A 23,874-nucleotide genomic window follows, 5' to 3' on the forward strand; every position below is an offset into this window, starting at 1 on the left:
CCGGCTGTCTCACCACCGTTCCCAGCGAATGAGACCACTCTCCCTGCATCCCTACCGGCTCATCCCCAAATTCTGCCCGCAACTGGTGCATCTCTTCCCAAGTAGCTCAAGCAAACAAACCCATCAATTAATCTCTCGTCCAGTCAGATCCCAGCATCTGCATCGAAAATTCAGAAGTTGGTCTGGTTCCCTTCCAGCCCATCAGATTGCCTCCCCATGGGCCATCAGGCACTCCAATCGTCCCCACCATTATTTCCCTCCACCAGCTTCCCAAATTCCAGACGCACACTCAGTCAGGCCCGATCGAGAGAGGGGAAGGTCGTACCTCGCACCGATCGACTTGGCAGGTATCTGACTTAGCAAAAGCTTCGGACAGCAGTGATTAGTTAGAACCTGGGTGGAGACTGGAAGAGAAAATCCCCATCCGTAGATCACTACTCGGGATGCCATTGAGGTATTCCGCATCCAAACATTAATGTGCCAGCTTCCGCCATTCGTGTGTCCCTGGAGAATGAGTTGAATAATGGCTTTGTTAAACTTCAAATGTTTCTCAGATTGTTACTTCAATCATAAATCATTTTCCTCCCCGTTTGTAACTTATGTCATTTGAGTTTGAAAGTCTGGGGCTCTAGTTCCCACATGAATACCCCGGTACCATTAACTAACCCTACTGGTTGTGGGTCTCAGATCATGGGTCAAAGCTCACCTAAATATGGTACTTGCTAACTTTCCGTTCAACATCAACGAACTGCCATTTCTGCGGAAGCCTATTTCGAAGCTTAATGACTTTATTCGAAATCCAGCTGTATTACCAACTGCCACTGATTTTTATAAAACAGCCAACTTAGTGGATTACATAATCAGAAAACCAAAAACTTGCTGGGTATCTTGCATGAAGAATATCATTTGAAAATGATCAAAAAACATCAGAAAACATTTTCATTAATAAAACAAAAAAAAAAAAAAAATTGTTTATTCTATAATATAATTAAAAAATTCTACAAATTTAGATAAATATAATTTCTATAATTTAATTAAAAGTCTAGATTATATGTTAATAAAAACTACTTTTTAAATAAAAATTTTTTTTTTTAAAAAAAAAAATTACTTTATTATTAGTCAATCGAAATATTATATTTTCTCTTTTTCAAATTGAACTAGAAAGAAAGTGTGACGGCGTGGCTATGAGCTATGACGGCGAGCTAGCGTATGGCTCCTGGGCTACGGAAACTGGCATTGTCTGAAAAGGGTAATACAATTGCACAGCCTAGCAACTACCCCGGAAACAAATACCCCACAGAAGCTGCCTAGCAACCGCATAGCAACCGCTAGTGGAAAGGGGTATAAACAGAGGCTTCCCTGGACCCCTGGTATTTTGTTGAAATACCTAGTTGGCAATCGAACATCTGTTTATCCTGCACCTAGATTGAGGTCGTAACAGAAAATTATTAATCAACTTTATAAAAAATTAAAATTATATCTAAAGAATAAATTTTACATTAAAATAAGATTTTTGTTTAAAGTGTGTAATTAATAGATATTAATTTTAAATATTTTATTATTTTAATATTATATTTTTTAATTTTTATTTTATTTCATAATTTTTACAATTTTTATTAATTTTTACTTATTTTATATAATTAAAAATATATAAGTTTAGTTTTTGTTATATATTTATTTAAATATTATTTTATTCTACAATGAATTTCTATAATTGTGTGTATTAATATAAGGGGCTGAACCCCTAGATTCACTCTGACTGGCTGACTCAGCCTAGTCATCATTTGCACATGTGCACATGATCATGCTATGTGAGCTCACTTAAACTTGTGTTCTCATCTCATTCTTTTCTTCCCTTTTTCAAGCAATTTGTTCTTGTTATATAGGAGGACTAGCCTCTAGTTCTTAAATCTTAATACTCTACATTATGAATTGCTTCACTTCTTTCATTGATAGATTACTAGAAGTTTTAATTCTGTATCATGAAGCTTAGCAAATGTGCTGACATATAATAAACTATTGAGAGTCTTAAATTCTACATCACAAAGTTCAGTGATAGCACTGATATATAAATAGACTGGGTTAGCAATCATGCTAACAAACAAACAAGCAACATTGAAAATGTCTAGCTGAATGAGATAAAGTAGCAGACTTGTACAATGAATACACAAATGAATCAATATGAAACAATGAGCAGGAATGCTCTCAGCAGCTTTAAACAACAATGAATGATCTTTTTTCAACAGCAGGAACAGGTTCAGCATAAGAACAGAGATTTAATAGTAGCTCAGCAAGCTGAAATAGCTAATCTATGACAAGCTTTGAATATCTCAACATCAACTCTCTCTCAATTGAATCTGCAATCACTCATTACAGTCAGAAGATTAAAGATCAAGCTACTGAACTGCAAGAAGTATGATAATTTTAATCTGAAGCATTACCCTCAGTGAGAGCTAAAGCTTCAATTAAAACTTAAGATCAATGAGAAAGCTTTAGATAATAATAAGAAATATGCTTGATATGTGTACTTGAGACTGAAAGAAATAGCAGCAGCTTAAATTTATTTCTGAGTTGAGAATAATAAGGACAAGATCAACTTCACAGTAGAGAGCTTACTGAAGCAGACACACATGCTCTTTAGTGATTCTGCACAATAGAAAAAAACTATGCAAAAGCTCAACAATCTACAACAGAGTAGAAGAGCTCTCTTTGACTTTCTATCTGAATTTAATCAGCTACTGCTGGAAGCTGGTGGTCATGAATGAAATGATCATATTAAAAAGAGGTATTTAAAATCTGCCTTAAGTATGAAGCTGAGAAAAGGTATGATGAGTGTAAGAAAACTGTTTCTCTATGAAAATTACTGCAAGGAGCTTAGATTAGTTGATCATCAACTCTCTGAGCTTAAGACTTTAAGACAGTGGTCTAAACATCACAAGAGCAGATCTTCTTCAGATCATATGACATCTAATTTACACTCTCTACTTTGTCATGCTGTTCTTGATTAATGAAACTGGTCTCAACCTTTCACTGATAATCTGATGAATCTCTCTCCTGGTACTATGATCTCAAGTACTAATCACATTAAATTGATAAATCAGACAGAGGTTAATCAATGAAGAGAGCAAGGCCTATGCCTGAGATACAGAGCTGAAGGTCATATGATTAAGAGCTATATGTTCAAATCTCTCAGATGCTCTATTACCCCCATAATAGCTAAGATGATCTTTGAGCTAGTACTGAATGACAATGATGTGAATATGAGTGAGAATTCAGAAAAAGAGTAGCTCTAATCAAAAGACACTGAAAGAAGTGAAATAAGAAGCTTATAAAGAAGTAATGAAGAAGATTTAAATCTAAGATAATATTCAAACCCTTCACTGTTGATGCTCTAGTAGATAATGCCTTTTTGACTAAAGCAATGATAAATAGTGAATGTAATATCTATGATTTTATTTCTTAATTCTATGTTAATAAGCATAAGCTTCTATGCATTGAAATTCCCTCTATTAAAATAACCAGCTTTGAAGACTCTATGAGACTCTTCACAAGCATAGTGACTGGCATTTGAATTGATATAAATGGTCATGTAACTGAATGAACCTTTCTCTATATGGTGAATAGATTATATGATCATGATATATATCTAGGTGACCCCTGACTGGCCCAGCAAAAAATAACTGTGATCCCTTATCAAAGAATTGTGAGATTTGAAAAGAGTGGTATAGAGGTAGAGTCTAGTTCAAATGCAAAAGCTGATGTGATTCTCATCTCTGCCATAAGCTTCTTTAGGCTTGCGAGCACTCAATAGAAGTGAAACATTGAGATTTTCACTATCAGTTTGACTGATATTCAAAAGACTCTAGAAGTGAAATTAAATATTGATTCTAGAGAAAAGCTGCCTAAACATTATCATGAGTTTTTAAATATATTTGATAAAAAAGCCACTAACACTCTACCTCCACTTTATAGCCCAGGTAGAGATCATGGGATTGAACTGATTAAAATGACTAATAGTAGTACAGAATAACCTTCTTGAGGCTCACTATATAATATGTCTTGAAAGAAACTACTAACTTTATAAAAGACTCTTACAGATTATCTAGATAAGAGTTTTATTAAAATGAGCAACTCTCCCATAGCCGCCTCTGTACTATTCATAAAGAAGTCTGAGGATGGGCTAAGATTCTGTGTAGACTATTGAGCTATTAACAAAATTACTCAAAAGAATTGATATCCTCTACTATTAATCAATGAGACTCTACAGTAAATTGAATAGACTAAATGATTTACTAAGCTAGATATTATTGCAGCTTTTCATAAAATTCGAATCACAGAAGGTGATGAGTGGATGATGACCTTTAAAATCAAATATAGAGTATTTGAGTAGCTGGTTACACTCTTTGATTTGGTCAATGCTCTAAGCACATTTCAAAAATATATCAACTAAGCATTATATGAATATTTAGATGACTTCTGCTCAGTCTATTTAGATGACATTTTGATATTTTCCTCAAGAAGTTTACAGGAGTATTATGAGTATGTATAAAAGATGCTTATGCATCTACAGTAAGCAGGCCTGCAGGCAAATATCAGAAAGAATAAGTTCAAGATAAACAGCATAAAATATCTTGAATTTATCATTAAAGTGAGCAAGGGTATATGAATGGATTCAGAGAAAATTAAAGCTGTTTTAGAATGGGTGACACCTACTACTCTTAAGGGTATATAAGGATTTTTAGACTTTGCCAATTTCTATAGATGATTTATCAGGGATTTCTCAAAGATCATGATCTCACTGACAATTTTTACATGCAAGAATGTTTCTTTTTTGTAGATGAGCAAGGCTGAGGAAGCTTTTAAGTGTCTAAAATCAATGTTTATCTTCACTCTAATTCTTTTTCAATTCAACTCTGACTATGAGACTATATTGAAAATGAACTTTTCAAATTACATCTCAGAAGAAGTGCTGCTACAATATAATAAGCAGAGTATTCTATACTCATGTACCTTCTTCTCTTGCAAGCATTCACCTGCGGAATGCAACTACAAGATTTATAATAAGAAGTTATTAGCAATAATTGAGTATTTAAAGAAATAAAATGCTGAGCTACAAAGTGTAAAGAAATTCAAAATTCTCACAGATCATAAGAATCTAGAATACTTCATGACTATACACAGACTAAATGAAAAACAGCTATGTTGAATGAATATTCTCTATTGATTCAACTTTAAAATTGATTATCAGTCAGAGAAGTTGAACAGTGAATCAGATACTCTATTGCAAAGAGAGCAGAACATGCTATAGAGCACTGATGATAAGAGAATCAAGTAGAGGCAAGCTCAACTACTTAAGTTTAATGTACTGGCACCTGAAATGGAATCAATAGTGGCCACTGTTAGTGTGAAACCTGAGATGTCTCTTTAAGCTCAGTGAAATAAGACTCACAAAAATAACAAGATTCTGCAGTGTCTGAAGCAGATTTTTTATGAAAGAAGATTCAGATTTTCTTCTGAACTCAGCATTAATACCTCTGTCTCTGAGTGCTCTTTAAATGAGAATGAAGAGCTTCTCTTTCAAGATTGTAAGTGAGTATTAGACTTCAAACCTCTTCAAATTAGATTAGTATATAAGGCTAATGACTCACCTCTTACTAATCATCTTAGATGAGAGCAAACAGCAGAAGTTCTAAGACATGAGTTCTACTGGCCAGGCTATGCTGCTGATGTGAGAAGAATGATCAGAAACTGTCATCTTTGCAGATCAAACACTGCATGAAGAGATTGATGTCAGAAACTGCTTAAGCCTCTTTTCATTTCTGAATGTATATGGCAGAAGCTTTCTATAAATTTTATCATGAACTTACCAAGCTCTAAAGAATATATGAATATCATGATTATAATAGATAGACTGATCAAGAGAGTTATATTAAAAGCAGTTAAGAAAACTGATGTGAAGACAGTAGTTAGAGTATTTTTTCACAACATCATCTCTTGACATGACATCTTTAAGATAATAATGTCAGATCAAAGATTAACTTTCACAAGCATGTTTTGAACTCAGATGTGTGAGAAATTAGACATTAAGAGATGACTTTTCACAGTCTATCACTCAGAGACTGACAGAGCTACAGAGCAAATAAATCAGACCCTGAAAATATATCTACACAAGTATATTAGCTTTCAACAGGATGACTGATGTGAATGACTCTCTCTGGCAGAGCTGATCATTAATAATAGAGATGCTGTCTCAACAGGTGTGAGCTCATTCTTTTTAACATATCTTTTTCACATCTTCTCTATTGATATAGCTGATGCACTTCCTGTTGAAATATCATATAATCTTATTGAGTTTGCAGATGATTATATGAGAAAGGCTTGTGAAATGTTGAAGTGAGCTCAAGTAAAAATGACAAATGCTCAGCAATCTCAAGAGAACTATGCAAATAGACAAAGAGACTCAGCTTCAAGCTTTCAACCCAGAGATAATATCTGATTGAGTTTAGAGAACATGAGAACTAATTACTCATGCAAGAAGCTAAATACAAAATACAATCAATATACTGTGCTAGAAAAGATAGAATTCTATGCTTACTGATTGAATGTCTCATCTGATATTCACAATGTCTTTAATGTAAAGCTTCTACATGCTGCAGTGACAGATTCTCTGCTTAGTCAGAGGCAAACTGACTGACAGCCACCTGCTATAGAGATCTCAGAAGGACTTGAGTTTGAGATTGAGAAAATTTAAGATGAATAAACTTATCAGAGAAAAAAACAATATCTTATTAAATAAGTAAGTTAGACTGAGTCTACATGAAATGACACAAGTCTCCTACAAGAAGTGAAGGCTTTGAATGCTTGAGAGACCTCTCAGCAGATAAAATTAAATGTAAAGAGAGCTTTAAATAGTCATAAAGACTTACAATAAAAAGAGAGAAGAGGGGGTATTATAAGAGGCTGAACCTCTAGATTTGCTCTGACTGGCTGACTCAGCCTAGTCATCATTTGCATGTGCATACATGATCATACTACATGAGCTCACTTAAGCTCATATTCTCATCTCATTCTTTTCTTCTCTTTCTCAAGCAATTTGTCTTTGTTATATAGTAGAACTAGTCTTTAGTTCTTAGCACTTAATCCTCTACAATTAATTTGCATTTATGGATTAAATCTACTTAATAGCTAATTCTAATCTAACTAGATAAATGTCATAGACTTTGACTGCATACACTTAAAATGAAGAATAAGAAGAAGAATAATAATTTATCTGCTGAGCAATAGAGTTACTATTTATCATATTAATTTTATTAACAATTATATCTAATAATTAAAAGAAATTGAAATATACTAGATTATAATATTAACAGAAAAGACTATTTAAACAATGAAGTATATATATAATTATATTCTTGTTAGAGACAAAATCAATCTCGAATGTTTAACATTTTAAAAAATATTAACCATTGACAATTGTTACGGCGCAGCTGCTTGTAATATGGATTAAGGTTGATTCGCTCTGATCACCAACCTCTTCATATTCGGTTGCTCTTTCATTTCACATTCTAATCTCCCAGTTTAGTATTCTCGTTGCAGGCTGCCTAGTCAGATAGATGAATTTGAAACTTGTTCTTGTTATTATCTTGACTAGACCGAGTCATGACAACAACGAAATATAATAATAGAAAAATTAACTATTTTATTACACAAGCGTGTGTGGATATAGGAGGCAGGAAGTGGTGGCATTAAGTAAAAATGGTATATTTTTCATGAAGTCATTTAAACTCGAAATAGACTTCCGTAATTCCGGGGTAAATAGAACCACAATATTGATACTAATTCCCTGTGCATACACATTCGGACAGCTTTCTCAACATTTGCAGAGTACCGGCGTGCGGCGAACAGTGAAATGAATGGAAGTGTGGAGATCCCTATTGCCAGCACCCCATAAATAACATCATTTTCCATGTCCGCCGTGTCTAAAGAAATCAGAAAGGTGGATCAACAGACGTTTCTGCTGTTGATAACTTGAAAAGGAAACAAAGCTGCTAAAATTGTGGATATATGAAACACAGAGGCATAGGGGGCAAGGATAACATGAAGAAGTCGAGAAAGAGAAATACGTATTCACACTTGAAGCCCTAAATGCAGGGGTCCTACAGCTGGTACGTCGACATGTCATGATTCAACCATCCCCACTAAACGCCTTGACAAAAGTGGAGAATAGTGGAGAAGGGTGGAGAACAATACCCCGCCCGCATCATGTTCCCCTTCATCTTCTTATGTAATGCCACGAGAGCAGCAGAGCGTCGCACCCCCTAACCAAAAAGAATCTCGAGAGATTAACCCTGCCGCCAAAATTCGCTGAATTGTCGTCCGAAACAAGCGGATGCTGCAACTCAGATTACGATGAGTGGTGTCAACATCATTGTGGAGTCTCACCAGATCCAGGGCCTCCACCCACCTTCACCCCGAGCCCAGAGCTGCCACGTTCCGTGAAGACAATGCCGAAATGAATAACCACATGAGTGCGAGGCATGGAATGCTTGCTCGAGGTCGGAAGTATATCTTTTTACCGCTGCAAGGCAGGCGAAGCTCCCAATCGAGGCCCCGGATTCCGACTGTGATTAATTCCAACCCAAAAAGACTCCGGGCTTTTGTAAGGAATGCCTCCATATAGTTGCTTGAATCGTACGAAAACGGCGTGAAGTACCTTTCTGAAATTGACGTGCAATGGTATATAGCCCATCGACTCAGGAGTGGCTAAAACCCACAGCAATTTTGAAACAGATCCAATTGCCCGATTACTGGGAGGCTGAGAGGCGGTATCTCAAATCACCGGGCTGTCTTGCCAAACGATGCCTCCTTGAGTTTTAGACGTCGTCAGGGAACGGCCAGTTACATTGTGCGTCACCGGTATCGGCGATACAAATAGTTCCCCAGCAAGCAGTCCTGGACAGATCACGGAGGACAATCCTGTTGCTTCCTTGGGATATTTCGGACCGGAGACCCTGCCGGACTCGGGTAGCTGGTAAGAGGAGGCCGTTCAGTGATTAAAAAAACAAAGACGGAGACGATGTTTTACCAATACACCGGAAACTCAGTACGCACACTGATTTAAGAAAAATTTTTTAAAGAAAACAACATCTCCAGTAGACTGACTTGGCCCAGATAACACCGCAACAACAAAACAGATCGGAAATCCTATGTTCTCAGAGGACCCAGCGAATTCAACACCACGAAGGCCTAGGTATAGGACTAGGCAACAGCTCTCCAATCCCTCAGGTTCCTCGGAAGAATCCAAAACAAATAGCGAACCCCAAATCCTGCAATCGGTCAGTGCTCCTGTGATGGAGAGTATCATATCTACGTCAAATATGCCTCCCTCTTCCACAACAATGAACCAGAGATCCTTACGACAGAACCATCGAAATACCATTAATGACAACCGACAAGGAGCAGGGACTGCAGACGCGCCACTGTAGTCTGTTCATTCAACAACGATGCGGAGAAGCAAAGGGATTCAAAACCGGCAACGATGCTGTTAAGCCGACCAGGGTGGCTGGTGACTTTAATTGTTTGGGAGAATATGATTGTAAACTGTCAAATAAAGGAAGGGGTATAAAAGTCTCCTTAACTGATGAGGACAAATCATCGCTATTTTCCGTGACGCCACTGATAACTGGGTAATTCTATTGCACGACGCAGAGGGGTGGTTGATACATGAACTCTTATCTACAATTTTATCTCGATAATCCATGTCTCTGTTGAACCCCCAGGCACATTCATGTTGCTCGTCAATCGATCAATTAGCCTCTAGAGTTAGATACTTTTGCGTATCTATATGCTAATGTCATCAGCGATGCTTCCTCGCAGGTCAATGATCTGTGAACCGCATATTAGATTAACAGAAGATATATCTTTTTCGTGAGAGTTTCGGCAACTTTCCTTCGTGGTATAGACATTGGTTATTCTCTCTTATCTCTGTTCGTTGGTTTTGCTCGCCTTGGTTAGAGCCTCTGGTTCTATGTTATGACTTATAACTAGTTTCCATTTCTATATTTGCTTTCAAAACTCTAGTTAATACATACTATCCTATTTGCAGGTCTATCTTCTCATGATTGTCTGGGAGTTTAGTGGGCCGATGGTCTTTGCTATTCTCCATTCTAGTGTTGGTGGGATTGTAGACAAATACTGTGGACGAAGAAAAGAAACATGAGAGCTAAGAACCCAAATATAAACAAATTCAAGCTATAGGTACATTGGTTTATTTACCTCTCGCACACAAAAAGCAAGCGCAAGGGAAAAGGGAATACACCATTTGACTTCCGTTTCCCGAGCACCATTGAATGAACCATCTCCTATATCAAACGGAGAAGAGAACAACACTGGCAGAGGCAGAAAAGTAATGGATGTAAAAAGAGAACACCGTGTCCCATCCATACGCCTTGCCACTGAAACAACAAAACAACAGATAAAGCACCGGTATTTCTCTATAGTAACTTGTGCTCTTCCTTTCCTCTTGGAAGTAAAGTCGTCGAGATACTGGTTACTTCCGGCAAAGCCATGAAGAATGTAACACACGAAATTTTAAAAGGCCCGTGGGATTCTAGCCAAGTGGCGAATGACATCTGGTTAAATGTACAGCGCAAACAGATTTGCACCGACATCCTACCCACGCCCATCGTCAAACAACCTAATCAACAACGCATACCCCAGCACCAGCACAAGACCCACCCAGATCTTATGCCGTCGAATCCAACTCTGTCCGACCTCCCTTGCAGCCTGGCCCCCTTCCATCACAGCTCCAAGCCCCGCTGCACTCCCTGCACCCCGTCTGCGAAGCGCACTAGCCTCCGGCGTGCATGTCGTCGACGAGCCACCATTCCCGCTCCCAACCCCACCACCACTAGGATCAGGCATAACCTGCCCCGTAGCCGGATCCACTCTGTTCTCCGCCATCCACTTCCAATTCTCCGCATCCAACTCCGGCCACTCAGTACGAAACTTCAACCCGCCATCGCCTGCTTTGACACTTCCAATCCCCCTCGTGGACGGCGACACGCCTGCCACAGCCTTAGAGTGGGACCCGCCACCGGTTGAGTTCCACCACCTCGAGCGTGCTGCTAGGATCTTGCGCTCGGATTCAGATGCGCTGACGCTGCCTGTCGTCATCTCCTCGCTGGTCATGAAGGACATGAGGCCGATGAGGATGGTTGAGACCTCCCAGGCTGGGTTGAAGGATTTGGGGTGGAAGTCACTAATGCTTAGGCAGAGGCGCGTGGAGGGTTGGAAGCGGCCGGATGGAGTGTGCATGCGGATGGCGGGGGGTGCGAAGGGGTATTCCGGTGGGAAGAGGAGGGTGCCCCAGTACTGGCCGTTTTCATAGGGGGTTTTGGGGGGACCTGTGAGGATGTAATGCCATCTGGAGGGAGTTAGATATTCTGGTCGTTGGTTCTTGATGGGTTTAGGGGGCTTTTATGGATTTACTTACTCTAAGATATTTGACTCGGAAGGATGTGCAATGATATATGGTGGTGGGTTTTTCTGGATATTTTGAAATTCGCGCACGAGCTAATGCATACACGAATAGAGGTCAGCATCTTTCCTCCTGGCATATCTTTTGGGGTTTGCGCACTCACGCGTTTGTTGGCTGCCCTTGTAGCCATATTATATCACCATGAAACGAACGATGGGGTCCAGATGAAAGGTATGAGAGAACGTCGATAGCGCAACGAGAGCAGTCAGGTCACAACAGCCGAAGTCAAAAGATGCCGGACGGAAGGAGGTGAGATGGTTGAAGAAGCTGAAATAAAAGGAAAATTTGAAACTGAAACTTTGGAAGCTGAGGTTGAAGTTGCGTAGAGTTGTGCGTAGAGTTGGAAGTTGAAGCTGTATGAAGTTGACCCTGTTGATAGCAAGTAGCTGCACAACTGTTGTTGTTGATGTTGTTGAAAGTGTTGGTCATCAATCGAATTTTGATCCTCGTCACCGCCTTGCCAACCAGGATCACGTGACTTAACAGTGAAGTACGGCGATTCCACTCTTCGGGTACATGTGAAATCGGTGCTTTATCGACAGTTCTGCGCAGACAACAAATTCTATTGCAAGCGCCGCAATGGATCCACCACTCGGGAGTGATGAGAATGTGAGTTCCGCCATGATAGGGGGGAGTACCAGGGCACCCGGCATAAACTGACTCCCTTTTTTTTTTTTTTTTTTTTTTTTTGTGCAGATATTCGAGCTGCTGCAGCACACAGTTGACCCCAAGCTGCAGGAGGAACAACAACGGGCTATAAATGAGCGAATAAACGCTATATATCAGAAGGCCCAATCTCGTCTGGCTGAATTGGTTGGTCCTCCGTTCTTCCTTTGGTCCTAATTATCCGCTCCTCCTCCCGGGGCATTTTCCGAATCCTGTCTATCGTTATCTTTTTGGAATCGACAACTCATTGCACGGGATGTAAATATCAGATTGAGCAAAATTCCACGCTGCCATGTACCATCTCATCTGTCCAAGTCATTCATGCCAACTGTACGAGGAGAGGCTTCCTGGAAACAGTCCTGAGTTCGCTGTTGAGCTCAAACAGAGACCGCCCATATACTTTGTCGGAAGCTCTACAGCAAATCTCGATATGCACGAATAAACTAAATCGATTCGGTATGCTAAGGAGTTTAAACTTGTTTGCTATCATGGTACAAGAGTTAACTCAACATTAGACATCTTTGAACATCCCATATCCGTTTTCCTGGACAAGCCTACGCAAACGGACCCTTCTACGACCCCGACAGACCTCGAAGTCTTCCTCTCCGTCAAAGAGAAGTCCCGCATCCTGCTCAAAACTGGCACAGATCTCGGAAACGCCGAAGGATCCGCCTATGCTAACCTTTTGTGGCGGAATATTTTTGGCGGCGCGGAGTCCCTCAATGTCAACGCTTCCCTCGGCACCCGTACCAGATCTGCCTACCAGGCCGCTTTCGATACCCCTATTCTTAGCAACCCGGACTACCGGTGGGAATTTGGTGGGGTTGGAAGCTCAACAGAGAAAACCTGGGCTAGCCATGAGGAGGTGCTCAAGGGAGCCTGGACCAAGTTGCGCTGGCTGAGCCCTACCGGACACAGACATGAATTAGGCTACAGCGGGTTCTGGAGACAGGTTACCGGTCTATCCACGAACGCCTCGCCAACAGTTCGCGGGGATGCAGGCGATAGCGTCAAGAGCAGCATCTCGCATACCTGGGTCAACGATTGTCGCGATAACCCACTCCTCCCATCGCGGGGATTCTACACAAGGACTTTCAACGAGTTAGCCGGATGGGGTCCGCTTAAGGGCGATGTGTCCTTCTGGAAATCAGAGGTTGAAGCCCAGGGGGCTCTGCCCATTCCCCTCCCCGGAATGAAAGGCGATTGCAGGATCAGCTTTAACACCGGAGTCCGTGCGGGTATTCTCTATCCGTTGGGCCTGGATGCGGATCGGAAACCTCAGCTTTCCCGCATTAATGATCGTTTCCAGCTAGGAGGGCCAACTGATGTGCGCGGGTTTAGACTTGCTGGTATTGGTCCGCGAGAAGGCTCAGACGCATTAGGTGGGGATGTTTTCGCAGCTGGGAGCGCAAACCTTTTATTCGCCTTGCCTCATGTTGGAGTGGAGAAACCGCTCCGCCTGCAAGCTTTTGTAAATATGGGACGACTTTTGTCGCTTAAGACTCGCGACCGCACACTGCCTTCGACGCAGAGGGAGGTGAGGGATAGCATGGTTGCAACTATTCGGGAGTTGGGGAATGGGCTTCCGAGCATGGCGGCGGGTGTGGGACTCGTGTATGCACATCCTGCTGCGAGGGTTGAGTTGAATTTCTCGCTGCCTTTTGTTATGCGGAAAGGCGAGGAGGGGCGAAAAGGGCTACAATTTGGGATTGGGATTAATTTCCTGTAACAAAAGATGTATGTATTGTATATTACATTATGGTGCGAGTGAAGAAGCGGCCATAGACTAAGTCATAAACACCCTTAGTTATTTTATTTGTAAAGAAAATATTAGACGTTGACGTTGGTTTTGTTTTCATGTCGTAGATGTAAATACACAAGAGTATGTTTTTGCCTGGTCTCGGCATTTTGTCCTTGAAGTTCCCACGTCGCCCCAAACAGAGGATTAACCGCAATTTCAACTTCGACAACTACAACTACAACCACAACCACAAACTATTTTCTCACCATCACGGCTACATATCACTTTCCACATATACTACCACTAACATTTATACGTCACTGTTATCTCTCTAACTGACCAGCCTGTCCGCTCCATTCCGAAAATCCATCAACACTCCTCCCCCTGCATCCGGTCAATCTCACTGCAAGCTCCCTAAACCCAAACCTCATACCGTAAACACCAACGGTACCCTCAATCCACTGTCCACGAAACCCCCCACATCAAGGCCGTAATGGCCCAATACTATTCCCAACAGCAGCAGCCTCCATATGGCGGCACCCAGCAGCAACAATCCGCACAAAACCTTCAATTCTACCCGTCCTCCTACGTCTCCGTCTCTGGCCACACAACACCCCAACAGGCTCAATATGGAGGCTACGGCATGTCTCATAATTCTGCACCGGCATTCCCTGTTGGAGGAGGAGGAGGGAGTGGGGGTGGGGGTGGTGGGTATGGAGCTGCTGCGTTTGGGGCTTCGTCTGCAGGGGTGAGTGGGCGGATGGGAGAACAGGGCGGGTTGAGAACAGGGTGGCTGGCGGCGTTTGGCACAGAGGGATACGAGGGGGAACCCCCGCTGTTGGAGGAGTTAGGGGTTAATTTTGATCATATAAGGACGAAGGTGGGTTTTAAATCCATTGCTTGCTTTTCGAGGGACATGCCCTTAACAGGGTCCCTCGCCTCCTCTGCCTAAGCTAACATACACACGTACAAAATCCAGACCCTAACAGTCCTCAACCCCTTCGCCCGCATCGACCAACACCTCATGGACGACAGCGATCTCTACGGCTCCCTCCTTTACATAATCCTCTACGGCACCTTCCTCCTCCTCTCCGGCAAGGTCTTCTACGGTTACATCTATGGCGTCGCCGTCTTCGGCACCTTTGCCCTCCACTTCATCCTCAGCCTTATGTCACCAGCTCTCGACCCGGTCTCCACCTCCTCCTCTTCAGATCCCTCAGTGCTTGCAGACCCCACTGCATCCAACACAGGCTACCACCCCCACCATCATAAATCCAGCAACTCAGGTTCAGTACCCGGCAGAGCCGGCCACTTCTCTTCTACTCTTACCTTTCCCCGCTCCGCCAGCGTGCTGGGCTATTGCTTCCTCCCCCTCGTGCTGACAAGTGGCATCGGCATCCTGATACCTATGGACACACTGTTTGGATATCTCCTGACAACGGCTGCGGTGGGGTGGTGTACGTATAGCAGTTCAGGGATGTTTTGTGCTGTGGCGAGGATGCGTGGGATGAGGTTTTTGGTGGCGTATCCGCTTGCGCTGTTTTATGTTGTTTTTGGGATTATGGGAATTTTCTCGTCAAGGGGGGGTGGGTCGTTGGTGGCTAAGGCTACGTTGTCGTGAGCTGGTGTTAAGTGAATGAGCGGCTGAATTAAGGTTAGTTGAAAGAACGAGGGAAAAATGGAATGGGCATTAATTCTTAGTTTTCCTGCTTCTGACTTTGGGTTTGAGCCTACAAATGATAGAGACGGGTTCATTGTTACTGTACTCTTTCGTGAGCAAGTTTATTTGATTCCCGTTCTCGCCTGTCGGGTTAGTCTTGTTAAGTCTGGCAATGTCGTTTATTCTCGTTTGCTTGATTAATTGGTAAAAATAGGGTTTCTAAACAAAATACTATCCTAACGTTTGCTTTCTTGACGAATTTTTTTTTTTTTTTTTTTTTTTTTCATATTTATTGCTTTTTGAGGAAAGGATATCGTTTATGAAATGGGAAGTGGATGGAGAAAAGCAGGGAAGAGAAACTAGAGGGAATAGATGACGGAGGGAGGAGACCATGTTGGCTTAGACAGTGAGTCCATCCATCTATCCGTTTACCTTAAATATTAAGCTATATAGACTCAACAAGCAACGAACTGTCTAAACTATTTCCTTACCTCTCCGCCTCCAACCACTCTCCATTCTCGTCTAGTCCATTCCAGGCTCATCTAAACTAAGCCATACAATGACAGCATATATGCCAACACCCTTTACCTGTTATGCCCTATATACACCTCGTCACCCTGACTTATCCTAACGCCACCCTTTCCCCCCTTCCCGGTGCCCAATTTTTCAGCCACTCCCTCGCCTTCCCCACATCCCCCGCCGCCGCCTCAACCGCCGCAATACACCAGGAAATGTCATATGCCTTCCTATCCCCACCCTCACCAGACTCAGTCTCATTCCCAGTCTCCGCGGCTAACAGCTCAGCCAACTTCCGCCGCTGCTGACTTTTTTCATCCGTACAGAAATAAAACGGCGCTGTATTCGTAACAGTAGGACCAATACCTACAGCCTCTATAAGCGGTTTAATCATAGCTGAGATTTCTTTGCTCGATAGAGCCACGCCGCCACCATCACCATCTGCATTGCTAGGGGCGGTATTCGCCCGCCCTGTCTTGCAATATTGGTTCAGACACCAACCCTTCCCACACCCCTTCAACATCTGCGCCAAATAACGCCGCTCGATCCGGCGACTCAGCGCTTTGCCCTCCGGATCATACACATCCACATATAGTGGGCCAAAACACACAGCGCACAGGCCAAGTGAGTCATTAGATACACTTGACCCCTGCAACGTCCGGCCGCAGTTGCGATTCATACACACCCGTGGCGCGGGCCGTGAGAGGCGGTCTAGATCATGGTGGCGCAGGTGCGTTTTCATATCCTTCAGCCGGATGATTTTGTTGCAGAGGTGGCATTCTGTCGTGCGGCCGCCATCTGCGAGCTCGTGGGGCGTTAGGCCAGAGAGGAGGACTTCGGGATCGTTTAGGTCGGGGTCTGATTCGCCTTGCTGCGGGACGATGAGGTGGCAGAATTGGCAGAGGATGGGTTTGGCGGGACAGGAGGTGGTGCGGTGGTGGGCGACGGCTGGTAAGTTTGGGGCTATGAAGGGGCAGTTTGGGCACTGGTGGGGGGTGTGGAAAATTCTGTTGTGTTTTGCATGGCTGGATGGGTCGTTGCCGTGAGAGGAGTCGTGGGGACAGTGCCAGTGGTTTTCCCATTTAGAGGACCGTTTCTGAATAACGTTTTCGCACTTGGGGCAGAGGATGTTGTTGCGGAGACAGAAATTTTCGTGCAGGAAAAGGGTTTGTTTTGGTATCCACTGATGGCAGTTCTTACATTGCGTCTCATCTGGGTCCCGTTCACTATCCTCTGTGGGAGCGTGTAATTCGGTTTGACCCCCTGCTGGAACGCTCGTTGTGTGGAGGCTGAATTTCAGTGGAGTTGCGGCTTTCGATTTATTATCGGCACCAGACATTGTGCTTTCTGAATAGCCATGCACGGAGATGTAAATGGCTTCGGCGTCTTGAAGCTCAATATTCGTAGGTTGTAAGCATATTCGCTTCAGGGAGACACTTGAAAAATCACCAAACACATGTTCGTCATCCCTAGGTCGGTTTCTTTGTCTTGCTGAAAAGGGGCTTATAAAGAGGTCCACGTCTGCATCATCTGCTACATCAATCTCAATATCTAATGCATGTTCGTGATCCCAGTCATTTAGTTGGTAGTCGACGTAGTCTCCTGGTAACACTTGGCCGCTGACCTCTTGTCCCTGCGCAAGGCTTCCACCAATAGAGTTTCCCTCCTTTGTTCCTGGAGCGCGAGAAGTTTTCTCCAACCGCCTTTTCAGCGTTTCTCGTGCCTGCTCTTCATTCAATGCTTCGATATCCACTTCTAGATCGGTATCCACGATGCATATACCGTCACCCTGCGGTTCCATTTTATCAACCAAAAACCGAAAGGTTTCATTCCGCCCTACGGGAACTAGCAGAAACTCTCCAAGGGTCAAAGTCGTAAAGTTGTCACGCAGGTATCGTTCCAGAAGCGCTTTCCAATCCTCGGGATCATATCCCGCCTCGAGGGGACGCAGGCGAACATAGGAACCCTTAGGTAGCTGCTTCGCATGAATAGTGACAAGAGGGCCACTGGGTATCGTCGCTCTACCTCCACCCCCAGATTCTGCTATGTCCGTATTAGACAGCGAATCTTCCTGTGAAGTGTCCGCCGCCGCCGCTGGCTGGAAATCAACATCCTCAAGACCCAAGCTCTCGCGGAGAAAGGCACTCAAGCCAACTTCATTTTCTTGGGCAGAAAACTCGCGGATACCAGCATGCACAATCCGGCCGTTCGAGGGATTGACTATGCGAAAAGTTAAGGGCTGTGGGAGCCGATGCTGTCTCTCTGCAGCCAACTCTCTAGCTCGACGCTCAGCGACAAAAGTGTGGGGATTAAAGGGATCAAATTGTGGGGTCAAGGAATTGTTTTGCGCCGGGGATGTGGAGGAGATTGGAGCAGCAGCCAGTAGCTGCTCAAGAGCAGAGGGAGGAAGAATAATTTTGTCGCCGGGCAGCTGTTTTGTTCTTGTAAGGGGTGTTACCACAAACTGCGCAGTCCATCTGAGCGTATCTGAATCTGTGGCCATGACATATATAATGAATCAGTATGTAATGTACCTATTTAGAATACACTGCTGCTTTTCATCTCATCACCTTATCACAGCCGTTGAAAAAGCGAGAAGGTAAGTGATATACATTTATATTTATGTAGGAACATGTTGAAGATGTTGAAGATAAATGAACTGGAGGAGTGATCAACACTCTTCTGGAACCTACGAGAGGGTTGTTCGGATAATCTTATCAGATCAATCTTATCTCCACGTGAATATCAGATTAAGATTTGACTTAAAGCTTCTTTCTTCACCGCGGTTGCGTTGAATACAGATTCGATCGACCACGCTTTTGACTTGGATGACGAGACTATGAGCCCTGTCTTTGTATACTTGTTCTCTCCACTAATCGCATCGCTTTTACCAAATCAATGCATTGAAGCTGTCCTACTTCTCATGCTGGTACATATAAGTTCCTATCACTTTATAACAGAGTACGTAGTCTCTCGAGGAGCTTTAGGTGACCATTAACAGGGGCACCAGACCCGATGAGACGAAGCCAACAACGAGAGAGAAGCCTTCTTCTAGTTTCACCGTTGGAACCTTCAGTTACTAATAATAATTCATACGGACCCGCAGTTCCAGGCTGCTATCCTCCCTGGCGCAATGAAGTATCCCTACCCGGTCACGTGTTCTGCTGCCTATTTTATTGCTCTTCAACAAGCGCAAAGGATATCATATAACTTCTCGTTCATCTCATCTTTCCCTTTCTCTTCATCTTCATCTTCTCATGTTCCTTTCACTCATCCAAGTTGAGACACTCTCCAACCAAGGCTATTGGCATCAACCCCTATTCTCCAAGGAGTTCTCTCTCCTGAGGTGGTAACTTTTCAAGAATTTATCTGAAGATCAAATTTAAGATTTATGCATCTTCTTTTCTGATAGTCTCTTTGTGTTTGTGTTCTCCCCATCCCATTGGACCTTTATTCCCCCACGATCCTTTCTACAGGATGGGTGTGACATACCGCCGCAAATCAGGGGTTCCTACTCCTCGGAAAACAATAGCTAACAAAGCCCGAGATATGCCCTTTCCAAGTGCAAATATAGCTGCTGCCCCAAACCTTCCTTTAGGAAATACTGTCTTTAAATTAATACGAAATACAAATGCTCTCAGCTCTGCAAACCCACCTGGACTTTCAGCTCCTGCAGCCATCGTGACTCCAAGCCCAATGATGGACGTAACCTGCAATCAACCAACGAAGGTTTCTCCCCCCAACAAACTCCCAACTCACACCCGGAAAAAGGATCGAAGTGATGCATTCCGGGAATGTGTCATCTGCGCTGAATTGAAACCCTTGGGATGGAAAGGGGCGAATTTCCCCACTTTCCCCCGATGCGCACATGGCCCACAGACATGCTCAGATTGCGTGTCAAAGCACACCATCATAACGTTGAAAACACGGGCCCCCATTAACCACATCCAGGTAGCAGGCAAAGGAGTAATTGACTGGTCCATATGTACCTGTCCACAATGCAACATGACCCTTACAGAGTCTGAGATACGATCGGCCCTGAGCCGCTCGGAAAATGCTATCATTACTGGAATCGCTTCTCGCAAGGAACTTGAATCCCACCCACGCTGGGCTTGGTGTCTGTCCATTACCTGCTCGTCGGGCCAAATATTTCCGGAAGGCGCGCAGTCTGACAAAGTGGTATGCATCAAATGCGGAGCTTGTAGTTGCTTCCTACATGGCATCCCGTGGCACACCAAATATACCTGTGGTCAGTATGACGACAGCCACCCGAACGCCCAGAGTGTGCGAAGTAGCGAGGATCGAATCAAAAGAATGACTAAAAAGTGCCCGAATCCAGGATGTGGGTGGCGAATTCAGAAAAGTGGAGGATGCCCAAATATGTTTTGTATGGAGTCCCCCTCTTCACAAGCATCATGCACATCTTTTTGAAGTCAAACTATGTGCTAACAATATGCAATTAACATCTAGGCATTAAATGTTCCCGACCATTTCGCTGGGATGAGGCCAAATGGGATGAGTATGTCATTCCAGAACCAGAGTGAATCTGCTGTTTTAGAACATACATCCGTTCTTTTGACAATGCTTCACCAGGCTGTTTGCATAAGGCCCGGATTTGCGAGTCTATATTTTTTTTTTCTTTTCTTTTTCTAACAGCCTCTCAACAACATCTGGGACACGAGAAAGGCAGAGTAATATCTCAACATCTGTATTCACCTCTGTTTACTAGGTGTAAATCGAGCGAACGATATCCTGCCATCCGGTGGTCAATCTCATCTTCAACGGTATAAAGAGAAACCAACTCCTTTACAAATCACGTCAAACACTGTAGACTCTCAAAACCATTTTTGGGCTAAATCTAATTCTTGCTTTGCTGTTCTTCTATTTCGTCTCCGGCTGGTCATCTATTGTATGGATAAGGATTCTGGAATGACAGTGATTGGGAGGATTTTGGACTGAAAGAGAAATTTGATACGGCTGTTTGCTTGACAAACCTTCCGTTAGCTTTGAATGTAGTAAATTCTTTTTGCGTTTTCTCACTCTCCTTGTTATTTTTGTCCAGAGTCCCAGATTGTCGCTGTGCCACATATAGCAGGAATGGAAAGTAGATGAGAGGTGTGTGAGGGGAGAGGAGAAGAGAACGGAGACAGAGCACAAGGCAAACGGAATGTCAAGTTAAATCAATAGGAGAGCTCCTTTTGTGAGCTTTATTTCTGACAATACCAGAAAAAAAAATTCAAAAAATCAAAACCAATGAGTTGCAATTCATCCAAATAAAATCAGTTATGCGAGTGCTGCTATGTTGCTGAAGTTTGAATTGAGATTAGTGTTGCTCCATAGCTAATCTCCATATTAGCAGATATAAATCTATACCGAACCGAAATTCCCCGCAGCCCAAAATATAACCCCAAACAGAGATAAATAGAACAGGAGAGATAAGAGCCTAGGAAACCAGAAAACCGCTCACTGAGAGATCTAAAGAGCGCCTCGCCATCACAAGGTCAAAAAGATTAAATTCATGTCAGTGTGAAACATTCACAACCTTTATGTGAAGAGTTATTAATAGAGTGGAAGACGTGAAAACCTAAAAGGGGAAAAAAAGATTAAATGTGGTATAATGCAGAGAAGAGAAGAATGTAATTAAAAAAGGTTCAGGGTGCGTATTGATGTGAATAATGATCGAGACCTGGCCTGGCTGTATGAGAGTGGCGATGGAGAGGGGGTATGAACGGAGAGGAAAACCCATTTCCTGTTTGACCGTTGACTGAAATAGAATGCAAGAAAAATTGTTGATGGACATTAAGAACGGTGGATTGAGAAGGGCTAGTATATAGTCAAGTTTTGTGCTCTGTTTATCCGATGGTAAACAAAGTATATTGGTTTAAAACTTCGTTGTGTGGCGATTAAGCGTTTTTTTTGACCTGCCTAGATATTATAGATATTGTATGTCAAACCTGCGGGATGCTATTGTAGAGCTCTCTGTCCGCGGGCGCTCGTATTGCACCAGTCGCACTGTATGAAACTCATGTAAGTATAGGGCAGAGCTAATGGACCACAGCCTAGAAAGAAATTCAACATAACGTACCTTGCTAGGGGTGCAGCCGTCATTGTGTTCGAGGCAATACTCTCCCTGGCAGGTTGTGCAGATCCGTTGAACTTCTATTTTACAAGCGCCGCACTGTTGGATAAGGTATTAGATTGGACGATTAGATTTCTGGATATTACAAAAATATTCTTGGGGGGGGAGAGAGGGGAGGAAGGGACGTACTGTAGCACCACATTCCCAGCAATCTTTGCTGATATCAGTTAAAAGGCGCTGTTACAATGAATTATTAGCAAAATTCTAGTATTAAATGAGGGGGAATATGGGTGGGGTAGTAGTCTAGTGGTAGGAAGATGAAAGACAATATGGAAAAGAATCAGAGCATTAACATTTGTTGAGATATACATCCAAATTATGGTAAAGGCAAAGCATACTCTTCATCTCCATTTTCATACGGAGAAGTGCTACCACAAATCAATGGCAAGTCACTTCGTATTATCATGGATCGACGAGACAGCTTTTCGGGTCTGTCATGGCATGGCATTCAATACAGAGACCGTCATATACCTTTTGTTCAGAAGGGCCTGTGGGCCGTGACGCTGTTTGATGCAGCATGAGATGATGTGTTGGCTTTTCTGGGTTGGGGAGACAGGCGGAACACCACCATCGGCCGCACCGGTGGCACCAGCGGTTGGTCAGGCAATCTTGGCACTGCATTATCAGAGTATATTCACCATTTGAGCAGCCAGCGGGTGACTTGGCGGTGGTGACTCTGGACGAGTGCATTGGTGGCGGCGTCAAGAGCGGGAACTGGTGATTTGGTGAATGATTCCAGACTGCCGGACCCTCTGGGGAGGAATGGCAACCCTCACACCCGCTGGGCCCGAGGGCAACAGTTGCTATAGCTGGGGAGAAGTAAGATACGGGTTGCATGTCGTTGCCTGCTGCGGTGCCTGCTGCAGTAAACAAGGGCTGATGTTGTGGGCTTCGACACAAAACCGCATCAAAGGAGATGATCCCGTTGCAGAGCTGTAATGTCTGCGCCCATCCAGTGGAGATTGGCTTCTTGAGCACTCTTCCGGTCGGTTTGTACCACGGATGTCTCCAAGTCATCCGACCTTGATGCTTGGCATTGTCATCAAGTTCAGAGGAGCCGTATGGTTGAGAGGGGCCCGAGTGCTGCCTGTCCTGAAAGGCGGTCTGGGCATCATCCATTGGAGTGAAATGATAGATCCCTTTCACTCTTGGCATACCTTTGGCGCGTGAAGGTCTGACAGCGTATTGAAGAGTCTGCATTAATTTCCGTTCGTTAAGGTTGAGACAGTCCCTAATCGACAGGATAACTACGTTAAATTTGTCTGTCAGGATGATATCGGCAATTAGGTCTGCAGGAACAGAGAGACCATCCAGGACCAGAGTTCTGACATCCTGCAAGATATTCCTACGTCCCAAATCTGAAAAGATCCCCCTCAATGGTCCTCCATAAAACTCATCTTCAGTCAAAGATTCATCCATGCGTTGAGTCCTCCAAGTCTCGCCGCCTGGATCGATGGGACCTGTTGATGGCGGTGGCTGAGCCCCACGGCATTTTGTCAAATCCATATACCGGAAGACGTATGGGGTATCCATGATGATGGAGCGGAGGGTGGTGCATGTGGAGGCTAGTGATAGAAGAGATGAGATTGACAGGTAGGGCGCGAGATGGTCAA

General features: G+C 43.3%; 7 protein-coding genes across 7 annotated transcripts in view; 4 read left to right on the top strand and 3 right to left on the bottom strand.

Moving 5' to 3' along the window:
* Positions 1–8,733: 8,733 nt before the first annotated feature.
* PAAG_01471 (hypothetical protein) lies at positions 8,734–9,485 on the top strand (the record flags this gene model as incomplete). Its single annotated transcript, XM_002796417.2, has 4 exons — positions 8,734–8,825; positions 8,888–9,024; positions 9,068–9,103; positions 9,172–9,485. 4 exons carry the CDS (start codon positions 8,734–8,736, stop codon positions 9,483–9,485), a joined length of 579 nt encoding a protein of 192 aa, XP_002796463.2.
* A 1,186-nt stretch (positions 9,486–10,671) lies between these two features.
* PAAG_01472 (ubiquitin-conjugating enzyme) lies at positions 10,672–11,669 on the bottom strand (the record flags this gene model as incomplete). The annotated part of the gene is made up of 3 exons (XM_002796419.2): positions 10,672–11,425; positions 11,495–11,574; positions 11,643–11,669. 3 exons carry the CDS (start codon positions 11,667–11,669, stop codon positions 10,672–10,674), a joined length of 861 nt encoding a protein of 286 aa, XP_002796465.1.
* A 449-nt stretch (positions 11,670–12,118) lies between these two features.
* On the top strand, positions 12,119–13,934 carry PAAG_01473 (outer membrane protein; the record flags this gene model as incomplete). The annotated part of the gene is made up of 4 exons (XM_002796418.2): positions 12,119–12,148; positions 12,236–12,352; positions 12,475–12,661; positions 12,721–13,934. The coding sequence occupies 4 exons, from the start codon at positions 12,119–12,121 to the stop codon at positions 13,932–13,934; spliced, it is 1,548 nt and encodes a 515-aa protein (XP_002796464.2).
* A 505-nt stretch (positions 13,935–14,439) lies between these two features.
* On the top strand, positions 14,440–15,567 carry PAAG_01474 (transport protein yip1; the record flags this gene model as incomplete). The annotated part of the gene is made up of 2 exons (XM_002796420.2): positions 14,440–14,826; positions 14,926–15,567. 2 exons carry the CDS (start codon positions 14,440–14,442, stop codon positions 15,565–15,567), a joined length of 1,029 nt encoding a protein of 342 aa, XP_002796466.1.
* A 661-nt stretch (positions 15,568–16,228) lies between these two features.
* On the bottom strand, positions 16,229–18,625 carry PAAG_01475 (hypothetical protein; the record flags this gene model as incomplete). Its single annotated transcript, XM_002796421.2, has 1 exon — positions 16,229–18,625. One exon carries the CDS (start codon positions 18,623–18,625, stop codon positions 16,229–16,231), a length of 2,397 nt encoding a protein of 798 aa, XP_002796467.1.
* A 974-nt stretch (positions 18,626–19,599) lies between these two features.
* On the top strand, positions 19,600–20,666 carry PAAG_01476 (hypothetical protein; the record flags this gene model as incomplete). Its single annotated transcript, XM_015844358.1, has 2 exons — positions 19,600–20,509; positions 20,593–20,666. 2 exons carry the CDS (start codon positions 19,600–19,602, stop codon positions 20,664–20,666), a joined length of 984 nt encoding a protein of 327 aa, XP_015701266.1.
* A 1,420-nt stretch (positions 20,667–22,086) lies between these two features.
* The window catches only part of PAAG_11283 (hypothetical protein), a gene marked incomplete at both ends in the record, with an annotated part of 2,216 nt that continues 428 nt past the window's right edge, over positions 22,087–23,874 (bottom strand). The window contains 4 exons of the mRNA XM_015846957.1: positions 22,087–22,134; positions 22,208–22,300; positions 22,391–22,438; positions 22,733–23,826. Of these exons, the coding sequence (XP_015703379.1) occupies positions 22,087–22,134; positions 22,208–22,300; positions 22,391–22,438; positions 22,733–23,826 (1,283 nt within the window). The remainder of the gene's footprint in view (positions 22,135–22,207; positions 22,301–22,390; positions 22,439–22,732; positions 23,827–23,874) is intronic.

This window comes from Paracoccidioides lutzii (genome assembly GCF_000150705.2).
Source record: "Paracoccidioides lutzii Pb01 unplaced genomic scaffold supercont2.3, whole genome shotgun sequence".
Taxonomy (NCBI): Eukaryota; Fungi; Ascomycota; class Eurotiomycetes; order Onygenales; family Ajellomycetaceae; genus Paracoccidioides; species Paracoccidioides lutzii.